This window comes from Phymastichus coffea, unplaced genomic scaffold, assembly GCF_024137745.1.
Source record: "Phymastichus coffea isolate CEN01 unplaced genomic scaffold, Cenicafe_Pcof_1.1 PCOF00028, whole genome shotgun sequence".
NCBI lineage: Eukaryota > Metazoa > Arthropoda > Insecta > Hymenoptera > Eulophidae > Phymastichus > Phymastichus coffea.
This window is the reverse complement of record NW_026706839.1, coordinates 654,660-666,701: the sequence shown is the minus strand read 5'-3', so window position 1 is coordinate 666,701 and position 12,042 is coordinate 654,660. Positions and strand designations below refer to the sequence as shown.

At 48.2% G+C, this 12,042-nt stretch overlaps 1 protein-coding gene across 1 annotated transcript; it reads left to right on the top strand.

Annotated features, from left to right (window-relative positions):
- The first annotated feature begins 660 nt into the window (after nt 1–660).
- On the top strand, nt 661–11,285 carry LOC131675771 (protein single-minded). Its single transcript, XM_058954904.1, has 7 exons — nt 661–1,208; nt 2,410–2,805; nt 4,032–4,414; nt 5,930–6,159; nt 6,324–6,430; nt 9,190–9,702; nt 9,790–11,285. The coding sequence occupies exons 1-7, from the start codon at nt 941–943 to the stop codon at nt 10,311–10,313; spliced, it is 2,421 nt and encodes an 806-aa protein (XP_058810887.1). The 5' UTR covers nt 661–940; the 3' UTR covers nt 10,314–11,285.
- Nucleotides 11,286–12,042: the final 757 nt, after the last annotated feature.

The window sequence follows — 12,042 nt, the reverse complement described above, 5'->3', positions numbered from 1 at the left end:
ATGTTTCAATCATGTTAAGTGGTTCTCATTCAACAGCACAGAAGTTAAAAGTAAAAGTTCACATAAAAGTTTTAGATTGAATAATGTTAGCATTCATCGTACATATAAACTGTTAAATTACCAATCTGCTTGCATTTTGAAAACACCCACTAGAATTTGAATACCCTACTTTTTCAACGTGAAACGAAGTCCGTTTCAGTTGAACTCGCATAATTCAATTAAAACAGCTCGCTAGCCGAGTTTTGCTCGCTCAAATGCAAACTGCCAGGCGCCTAAAGATTTGGTTCGCATTCAGTTGCGCAACACGTATTCCACCTCTAGAGTCGTATAACTGGCATAATTGGTTTTTCTACAAAGCGTTTATTTGCATCTCCATTATTCGCAAACAGCGTCATTGCAGTGGAAGCGCGGTGAGGAGTCTGCGACGCTTCCGTTGCTGCTCGTGGCAGCGAAGGCTCGCCACTGCGACGAGCAGCCCCGCGCGCACACGGCAATAGACAAAGCGAGAACGGGAAGCAATCCTTTATCCCTCTCGCTCGTGCGAAAAATCGACGTCGTGACGTTCACGCGCACGACCCACGCGAAGGAAGCGACAGGAACGTCGCCCCCTCCACCGTGGAATATTTCAAGGGTGGAGCTTAGAGCGGCGCAAGGGTGGTGCCTTTTCCAATTTTACGCTTTCTAGCGTGCGACGCAGCCACGACACGAGTGCAAGAGAGACGGCCGACGTCCTGCCGTTCGCGCCGCCGAAGGTTACCGAGTCAAGCAGACCGTATAGTCAGTCAGTTGCCGAGCGCCGAGTGCAACGGTCGTATTTTCACTCGCGCGCCTCTATCTCGCAGTGGTCGCCTCTTGATCGTACACGCACCCACGTACCGAGTTCGCCCCTTGGCTGCCGGCCGTGCCTTTCCGTTGACTTGCCCTCGTGCAGACTTGCAAAATGTGCACGTACGAGCCGACGGTGATGCTGCAGCCGCAGCTACATCACCATCTCAACAACTTTAGCAATTTGAACAACTGTAGCAATCTCAGTGACTTTAGCAATTTGAGTGACTTTAGCAATCTCAGTGACTATAGCAATCTGAACAACTTTAACAATCTGAGCAATCATTACGCGGAGGTGTTGAGGTTCGAAAGGACCCTTGCTGCTGTGCAGATAAAACGACAGAAGCGGCATGAGCCCTACACCAAAAATCGAAGACGGAAAGGTAGAGCCTTGTTTTCACGCGTTGCGATTGCTTTTGTTCGTTACTTTTTTTTTTTTGCGAATGAAAATGCGGCTCGACCGTACGAGCCCGCCAATTCTTCCAACCCCTGTTTGTTTGCTTCGATTGCGAATGTCGCATTTCTCGTACGAGCAGAGTCCAATCGATGACCGACAACAATCTCGCTTCGAGCTTTCACAGCTTCCGCGCGCGTAATAAGAACGCAGCCTTCTCTCGCTCTTTTATCAGCTACTGTTAAACGCGCAGTTGGCGAAACGTTATCCGATCGAGAAAGGATATAACGTTACTGTGCGCGCGCGCGCGCGCACGTGTGTGTGTGGTTTGTTTTGTTTTAGACGTAGACGTAGTTTCTTTTTTCTTTCAGCTCGCAATTGCATAATTCGCTCGTCGTCTCGGAGACGTCGCTCTGCCGACTCGGGGAAAAACGTCTCCCGACAATGTTAATTTATCGGGGAAGAAAGCGCATAGCGGCAGCGATAACGACATGCGAAGTGGCGGAGTGTGAGAGAGAGAGAGAGAAATGCATTATTCAGAGGCAACTCCGAATTTCCATTCGTCGTTAGGCGTCGTCGACGTTGCTCTCTTCGACGACGCTCGCTTTTAATGATGGCTCGCGCTCTCTCTCTCTCGCCCTTTTCGCTGTGAACATAACGAGGACCATCGCGATCGTTATACCTCCGACGCTCGCGTACGCGCCCTTTTGTTTTTTTTTTCATTCGATTTGCTAATATTCCACGAGGTACGGAAAGTTTTTCCGTCGCCCGCGGGCCGAGAGCGCTTCGCGATCGATCGGCGAGCTCGCGACCGAGCGAGTCTCGGCCAGATTTGCTTGACGAGCCACGAGGACGGGCACACGGGCGCGCGAGAAGCTATTCGCTGTGTTTCGACAGCTCTCCGTCGACGCTCGCTCGCTCGCTCCTTCGGGAATATATGGTTTCATTTCGCGCCTGTTACCCTATTAAATGCTTGTGTGCGCTCTTTTTCTCTTTTCTCCGGAGCCGATTGAATTACCACGCACACACGCTTGTGTGTTTCCCTTCTACGCTTTTTATGGGTGTACACTTTCTACTGGACTCCTTTTTTGATTTTGTTGTTTTTTTTTACTATCGCTCGAAGATTAATTATACGATTTGTTTGCGCATTCCTTCCGAAGAATTCTTTCGAGCAATATATTGATTTACAGAGTGCCCGCTACCGGACACGCTGGACTTGAGTCCACCGGTGAAGCTAACTATTCTGGAGTCCCACTACCAGCAGCCGCAGCCGCAGCAGCCATTGCAGTATCAGCAGAATCTGAACAACAACAACAAGAAGACCAGCAGCCAGGCGAGCAGCAACAATAACAATACGATAGGGCTGGGAGTCGGCGGGGGCAGCGGTGGCGGTGGTCCGCAGGAAGTCGTTATGAAAGCCAAAAGCCGCGACGCGGCCAAGAATCGCCGTGAAAAGGAGAACACCGAGTTCACCGAGCTCGCTAAATTACTGCCCCTACCGACTGCCATCACCTCCCAGCTCGACAAAGCCAGCATCATAAGGCTGACCACCAGCTACCTGAAGCTTCGCAATTTGTTTCCCGACGGTGAGTGCTCGAGATCACGTTTTCTTCGCGTATTCGGAGAAACGAGAAAATCGATCGATCGGCTACGAATTACAAAATCAAAATACTCGAGCTGCCGTGTAAGCTATCCTAAGCAATCAACCTGCGTCATCAAGTACACATACCCTCCCCCTCCGGTCTTCGTAAAAGAAAGGAAAGAAATTATCTACGGGGAGAACAAAGGATGCGCGCGCGAGAGAGAAGAAAAAAAACCGCACACATCGCCAGCCTCTCTCCCTCCCGCGCGCTGGCGTCTTCATTGCACAAGGCTATTCATTTTCCTTGCACGCGCGCGCGCGTATCGAGCACACTTTATTAATAGAGGCTTCGCGCGGGGGTCCTTTTGTTAATTCAACCTGCCAAGTATAAAAAAAAACGAGACTCTCGAGACGACGAGGCAAAGGGCAAATAGTATCGGATGAGATGGCTGTGATTGCGCACTTAATGCATTGTCGCGCTATACGCTCTCCTCCCCACCGGATTTCCAGACATCGGCGAATTGAATTTCAAGTGGCCGCATCCCTCTCTCTCTCTCTCTCTCTCTCTCTCTCTCTCTCTCTCTCTCTCTCTCTCTCGTTGAACGAAGGGAGAGAAAAAAACGACCAAGTTTCCGCCGGAACACCACATCGGCGCGATGGATTCATCGCGGTAGGTCGCGACTACGGCAGTTCCGTGCACGTAAATATTTTCAAACGCGCGTGTCCAAATGACAAAAAAAAAAGAAACACGAGATGCTGTCGATCGAGCGTCAATCGATCGAACGCCACGCTCGGGCTAACGCGAGCAACCCTCGGCGGCCATTGTACTCGGCGAGATCCCAATCGCCGAAGACGTCGATCCCGTGTCATAGCGCGCATCGCCGCTCGTCATCGTGAAATTCCGCGGCCCTTTGTTCGTACGAATTTGCATCGCTGGATCGCGTGGCCGGCGCAAAGGAAAAACCCCTTTCGCCGGCGCGAGACGCGTAATTTTCGTTTGTTTTCGAACATTTTTCATCCGCCGCGGGAGGATGACAATTAATGCGCGGACACGCGCTCGTCCGCCGAGCGCATACACGCACGCGTACGCGTTGCGCTCGGTGCGCCCGCGCGTTCCTTTTCGGCGCCCGCCTCGGCTTTGTGCCGTCGGCGCGGTGCGCGAGGCGGCCTGGCTGGGAGGCCACGGAGGCGCTAATTAATCCGAAACGGTGCGATCGCTTGCTGCCGCAGGTCTCGGGGACGCATGGGGCGCCACGCCGGCGATAAATCATCCGCGAGAGTCGATCAAGGAGCTCGGCTCCCATCTGCTGCAAACCCTGGACGGTTTCATTTTCGTGGTGGCCCCGGACGGCAAGATCATGTACATCAGCGAGACGGCCAGCGTGCACTTGGGACTGTCGCAAGTGGAGCTCACCGGCAACAGCATCTACGAGTACATCCACCAGTACGATCACGAAGAGATGAACTCCGTGCTGCGGGGCGAGCTGACGTCGAGCGGCCAGCTGCCAGCGCCCAACTCCAACGGCGACATCGAGATCGAGCGGGCCTTCTTCCTGAGGATGAAGTGCGTGCTGGCCAAGCGGAACGCCGGCCTGACCGCGCAGGGCCACAAGGTAAGCGGACCAGTGCCGCGAATCGCAGCTGTTTGCGACATTGTTGCGGTCGCGCGCCGGCAATTACGCGCGCGGCATTGTCGGCCTCCGCGATGCGTTGCTTTCTGGCGCCTTGCGCGTCGACGCCCCGGCGAATCATTTGCGCGCGATCCCGGTGGCGATAGATGCCGCGCGCAAACGATTAACGTCTCCATCCAGGCGACCAAGCGCCAAACAAATCTTTAGGCCACACAAAAGCGCGGCGAAGAGTAGCCCGCCGACAATGTCTTTTGTGCCGGCGACACCCTCCTCTCTCTCTCTCTCTCTCTGTCTCTTTTTCTCTCGTGGCACTTGACTCGTTGCCGCCCTGCGAGTCTGCAAAGGACGACCGCGAACGGATCGATTCTCGCGCGCCGTGGAAGCTCCAAATTGAGCGTGCGCGACTACCCCAAAATGGCTACAGGAATGAACATCTGCAGTGTGCTCGATTTTTTCGGCACGAAAGTTTCAGCCCTGGTCATACTTCTCGTGTGTATGGGTCGATTAAAAAACAAAATGCCCTTTCCAGAGTGCCGTAATCGTTTTTTCTTTTTTTTTCTTGCTCTTCTGATTATAAACTGTAATAAAAAGAATGCTTGCTTTTGATCTACTGAAAAATATCCGTAAAATAACACACTTTTCAAATGCTCATTACGCAGCTTCTAAGATGTCTGAACAAGTTCGCGGAGTGATAGCACGCATGAAAATTTATTAGGAAAAAAAAATGTATTAAAGCAAAAATTATTCGGTACACCTACAACTTCCAAACTGTACGTTATTCTTGAAGTAACAATAAAAATATCAACGAGTCAGTGATCCCCCTTTTCTTTTAAATTCAAATGACTTTTGATTGGCACAATGATGACTTCTGTCATCATCAGTTGCCTCTTCGCTCGCTATGAATGCATAATAAATTCCATGATTTCTCCTTTTCACTTTACCAACGAGCACGTACACCTTCACTCCGAGTAATTACGGAGTCGACTCGAAAAAGATAAAAAAAAAAAAAAGGAAAAAAAAGAACGAAAAAGAATTGCTAATTTTTCAACTTCAAAAAAGATAGGCGCTGCATTAATTCAAAGTGCAACGCGGGCGCGATGAAGTGTCGTCGTCGTCGTCGATGCACTTTAAGCTTCTCTCACCCGCGAAATTGTTAATTTGCACGCGGCGCGCAAGAGAGAAAGGTGTCGCTAAGCCGCGAACCCGTAGACGCATCCTAATTGGGCCTGTTCGGCGTTCCTTTCGTTAATTAATTTCCGACGCGCGTACGCAAAGTGCAAGCGCGCGAGCTTTTGATCCTTTGAGTGTTGTGACGCACGCGCACACGCAGGGACAGCGCACTCGGGATTGTCATTCTCGAGACCGTTCGTTCGCCGAGGGTATGTTTCAGGCCTATTTCGCCCTCATCGGCATCGCGCGAGAAAAAGAAAAGAAAGACTGCCTCGCTCGCGGGATGTTTCTCGTACGCGAGCCTACATCGTTTTCGTACATTTGCAGGTGATCCACTGCTCCGGCTATCTGAAGTTGAAGAGCGTGCCGGTTACGGGAAGTGCAAGGCCCGAATTCGACGAGACGACGGGCCAACCGAATTACGAGCTCTGTAACGTTGGCTTGGTGGCCGTCGGCCATTCCTTGCCGCCAAGCGCCAACACGGAAATCAAATTGCACCAGAACATGTTTATGTTCCGGGCGTCGCTCGATCTCAAGCTGATATTCCTCGATGCCAGGTAAGTGATCGTCGTCGATTGCCCAACTTTGTTTGCCGTGCGACTTTCCGTTTGGAGTCTCGGCGAGTTCGTCGAACTGCGAGCAACGCGATTGTCTGGAAGGCGCGTCCTTCCATACGAGATTGCGAAACGCGCGAATAACAAACGTCTGTCATGGATTGCAGTGTGCCGCAGCTGACGGGCTACGAGCCGCAAGAATTGATCGACAAGACCCTCTACCACTACGTGCACATGAGCGACTTATTCCACATACAGCAGTCTCATCAAATACGTAAGTAGATATATAGCACATGCATCTCCAACATTTTGAGGTCGCGCCTACTACAGAGCGGAAAAAAATGAAGTCTAATCAAGGCCTAGTCGAGTTTTCTCCTCTCCCCCCCTCCCCTCTCATTCTCGCTCGGCGTCATTAAAGAGACAGAAGAAGCTGCTCCGCTTTTTTCGCGTGTCGATATCATCGCGCCAAGCCTTGCAATTGGGCCTTTGTAGCTTTCAAGCGAAAGCTGACGCTCGCGGAAAAGGGAAGAAAAGAAAAATAGCCTGCCTTTGATGTCTCGTATCTCGTATTTTTTTTTCCTTCTCTTCTTCGCCGAGCGTCGCCACCCCCTTTAACCCCCTTTTTTCCGTGTGATATATAGCTACGAAACACGTTTCTCACGTGTCACGAGCTTTCCACCGACGCCATCTTCCGCTTCGTGTTTAAGAATGGCAAAAACACGCTCCACGAGAGCATTTGTCGAGCCAGACAGAATGAAAACTTCAACTTGACGACGTACGTTGCCACTATGCCTTTTTCTTTTTCTCCTCTCTTTCTATTCTTAAGAATTGCAGTCATGTACTACTGGTTTACTTTTCTTCCAACGCTAATTTTCTTCATTGTCTGCGAGCTTACGTCGCAATTATCTCTCTCTCTCTCACTCTCTCGTTTTTTTTAAGTGAACTTTGCCTTCTCTGCGTAATCATTCAATAATACAACGAAAAATGATGTCAAGCTCTTTTTAAGCTGCTATTGCGATGCAATAAATCTTTTCGTTACTCATTGATAGACGTTCGTTTCAAATCTCATTACTTCGTCGAAAATGTCGAGCAACCTTCTCGCAATGATCTGAAATTCCATCGGCGCGACAATCTCAATCGCTGAGAGAATCTCACAATAGGGGCGCGGCTAATCCTCCTCTTCCTTCTTTCTTATAAAAAAGAGAATCTGACAGTTTATTCGTGATCTGATTGGCTAAAAAACAGTCACGTGATCATCTGTTATGTCGTAATGTGTGTGTGCATGTGTGTATATATATAATATACCTTCGCTCCCCAATCACATAAGGTGTAATAAAGTAATAAAAAATAGCTCGGAGTGAACAAAAATAAGAACTTGATATGGAATCAATAATAATTATATGATAACAGAGATCCACGCAAAAAAATTATCTCAACTCTTGACCAGACAAGTTTATTTCCATTTATTTTTTAACGCTGAATGCAAATCTGCAATAAGCTTAGAGATTTTTCAGAAACCGTATATTTCTCAATGTTAACCCTTTCGTATTCGATTGATGACTGATGAACGATAGACATATCTCATTTCTTTTATAACTACAAAATTATCGGTTATAAAAAAATTAACGAAAGAAAATTTATACATTGAACGTTTATATAATGTTACTTATCTTTATTTTCTTTTAAATCTTCGGTACAATTATTTGCGTATTCTTCCTAAATTCAATTATAAATATTTTATAAATAAAAGTAACGTTATTGGATTATTTAAGTAATAGGCAAAAATGAATAAACGTATGGACACGACATGGGTGCAATATAGGCACAGTATGGGTGAAAATGGGTAAAAATAGATGAAAATAGGTAAAATTGGGTGCCTCTGAGGAATCAGACCGACGTTATATTTATATATATAACGCATATATATGCATATATTATGCTCACTCGTGAAAAATTAGTCTAGCGTGAATTCAATATGAATTGATTGATTTCACCATAATAACCTCGAAATAAAAACCGACTGATACCCCCGATAGAGAAATTAATTGAACTTAGCTTTATACGTAAATTTAGCTTTAATTAAACAAAGTAGGCAATAGGAGATGTAAATCGATAAATTATATTAACTTGATTAAGTTACGTAAAATGTTACAAATTATTTTGAAAAATTATTGATTACAAGCTACCGAAGTAGGTTACCTTCGCGAAGGATATGATTGTAGAAAGCTATAATATTTTTAGTAATTGTATTATATTCTTTTATCGCGTTTAAGCTTTTTGACGATTTTTCAACACAGAACTTCGAATGATAGAAACTTAAACTTTCATTGAGAACATTTTTAAATATAACTGCATATTTATTTACCAATAGATAGTATCGTCGGCTGTAGCTTATATCAAATCATATTTGTCTTTAATTATGCCAATAAAAGTTGTGATCTTCGTGCATTAAAGTGAATACGACAAAAAAAGACGAAAAAGATGATTGGACACCACTAGTATAAAACTAGTGTTCTTTCTCTCGCCGTTCTTTTTTTTTTGTCTGTTTGCATTGGCGCGGGAAACGAAGGCAATGAATCGGCCGCTCTTTTTTCTTCCTCTCTGGGTGACATTAGCAGCCTCGCGTCCCTTTGAAGCTAAGCTCATGAAACTGCGAGTCTGTTCAAACAACGATAGCACGAGTGCTCCGCCGGTAGTAGTAGTAGCAGCAGCAGCAGCAGCAAGTCTGACGCTAGCTCCTCCCATCCACTTATCCCTATTTTCCTCCCTTCCCTTTACGCCAACCTCCCACCACGCGCGTCTCTCTCCCTTTTTTTCTTCGTTCCATTGTTCTCTTTCTTGCCATTGTTCAAAGCGCACTCGACGATATATCCCCCTCTCTTTCTTGCTAATTTCCACTTAAATGCTTGCAGTGTCGCATCGTTTCGATCAACAATGCGATCACGTTCCATTAGTCGATCTCGCGCGATACTCCATCCGCTTGTATTCTCATGTTGCACCGAGCTAACGTCGTTCCATGTTTCCGGATTGCAGTGTTGTACAAGGGCCAAGTGACGACTCGCTACTACAGGTTTCTCACTCGCTCGGGTGGTTGGGTGTGGATGCAATCGTACGCCACCATCGTCCACAATTCGCGCAGCTCCCGGCCGCACTGCATCGTCTCGGTGAACTACGTGCTATCGCAGACCGAAGCGAGGGACTTGATCTTGAGCACCGAGCAGAAGGCCTCGTCGACGAGCCCTTCGCTGCCGGGCGGCGCCTCGGCGACCACGCCGATGCCAAAGACGCCGCTGTCGGCGGTGTCGCAGGACGAGCCGAAGCCGCAGCTGCACAGCCCAACGTCACCTACGTACCGAGCGAGGACGGCCACGGAGACGACCGAGAGCTCGGAGTACGCGGACAGCTCGGGATACGTGAGCTCCGAGTACATGCAGAGTATGTACAGCATGACCTCGACTCCCGCGGCCTACACTCCGCAGGGTGCGGGCAGCGTGCACGACGATCCGACCTACTACAGCTCGCCCGATCTGTTCTACCAGTACGGGGGTGAGTGTCGCTCGAGGAGCCGAGGCCCGAGCCGCCGGCGTCGCTTCGTCGCACGACCGACTAACGCATTCGACTGGTTATTTTCAGGAGCTCACGAGCACATGGCAGTAGTCCAGCAGCAGCAGCAGCAGCAGCAGCAACAGCAGCAGTCGCAGGCGCCGCTGATGCACCCGAGCCCGATGCAGAGCATGCAGCAGCACAGCCCGCCGAGCCAGCCGCAGAGGAGGCCGTACTCGGCGTCCTCGTCGTCGTGCGGCAGCTCGGACGACACCCACCTGTCGATCGAGGCGCCGCGGAGCGTCGGCAGCGGCAGCTACTACGCGCACACGCCGCAGCACCAGCAGCACCAGCCGCTGCCCCAGCCGCACCTGCTCGAGTCGCCCCAAAGCGTCGCGAGCATCGACACCACCATGTTCCCCAACTGCGGCTTCAACAATTTCCTCAACGGCTACGCCAGTCCCGAGGTGGCGCCCGAGCCAGTGTCCCTCTCGCCGCACCATTACCATCATCACCACCACCACCACCACCATCACGCGCATCACGTGGACGACAGCCACTTGGAGATGCCGCTCTACGGCACGCCGCAGTACAGTCCAGGCTTCGTGCACTGACCGATTCGTCGCCCAGCCTGAATTTAATCTGCGCCACCTTGTACATATGTAGCCATACTAACGTTACCTTCCGCTCTTTCTTTCTGTACATACGTGAGAGAACAGTTCACGCATTTTTAGAGAGTATCACGTTGTACATGTAGCGGATTTTCGTATACATATACATATATATATAGCTTAGTTCAGGAGAGAGCAAGTGTTTGTAAATATAAAAAGCAATTCCGAAGACTGACCGGTGCTCGCACGACCAAAGAAGCGCGCGCGTAGCACGTTAACTTTTCTTTCGTTCATTCTTGAATGACACCCTAGATACCGACGTAGGCTAATTTATCATAAATTTTTAGGTCGATCGACGATGATACTTCGCACGTACGCATGCGGAAAAGTACTGTGAGATATATATATATATACACATAGAGGGTAGGTTTATAGCTAGTTATTGAATAACGAAATAAAGTGTGTCTGTGAGATTATTGGGGAGTAGCGAGCGTCTTGATTTTTGTCCGAGAGTTTAAGAATCGCGTATAATTTTCTTTTCTTTCTATTCACCGTTATCTGACTTCCTTAATCTTAAATAATTGACGGATAAAAACTAGATTTTATTTCGGCGGGCCAGTTCTCTACCACGAGACCTTTGATTTTTTTTGTTTTTTAGATACCATATTATAGTTGCATCACCGAATACATTTTTAATACAAAAATTAAATTAAAAAATATACACTCTTGTAAAATACATGCAGGATTTATTATTTAACTTTAAGTGTAAAAAACGTGTGAAGTTTATAATATAAATAGTTAATTAACCGAGCGATAAATTTTAGAGCGCGACATTGTCCGAAAAAAATAAAAAAGACCTTTGTATATATTGTAAAAGTATGTATCTCAATGCGCAAGTAACGGTGCCTATACGCCGAAAATATATCATATTTTCCTCTGAAACAACGGATCTCTTTTTATTTTCTTCCATGTATGTTCTTCTTTTTCTTGCCTCGAATTGGGCAAAGTGGCACTTGTGTAGAATGTGCCAGGCCATAATTCAGGATTAGCGGAGCATCCCCAATCTCGTAAAATTAGGGCGGCAAATTCACGTCCAGCAGTATGAGTGTTGCCCGTATCAGAGTGCTTTGCTTCGTCGATTTCAATTCATCCGAAACGTCTTGACGGGACTACACCTTTCAAGTGTCGAAAGTGTTAGCTTTGAGTATTTACGACTCGGTAGGTACTTCGTAGCCGCCTACATCGTGCCCGTCACACCGCTTAGCGTACCTGCCAAGAAAACTATTGTGCCGGCGTCCGTAACAGAAGAATCCTCGCCGCTTGTCGCACCCCCACGCCACAGATTTTCACTGCGATTATGCGCCGGCCGCAGGGACGGAAAATCCCCTCCTGGGTCAACGATCGCCGAGCACAAGGGACCCATCCGAATTAAGCTGTTTGCGGCTTTTACGAAATGCGAAGACTGTTATTATTCAAGATCAACGTTACACGTGTTGGTCGCCGGGGAGAGGGGAGGTTGCGTGAGTTATTGAATTTACATGTTGATGAGCGGAGATAATACCGATTATTGTTTGATCCAGCAATCGCGTTGATTAAATTGTTATCGTTATCTCGAGATTGTAGAAAAGAAAAGACGCAAGCACCGCGAATCCACGTTGCGGACTCGCCGAGCGCCCGTAGGGCCGCGTGAGAGAGAAAAAGCGTCGGGGCCAAGTCAAAAGGACCTACACGG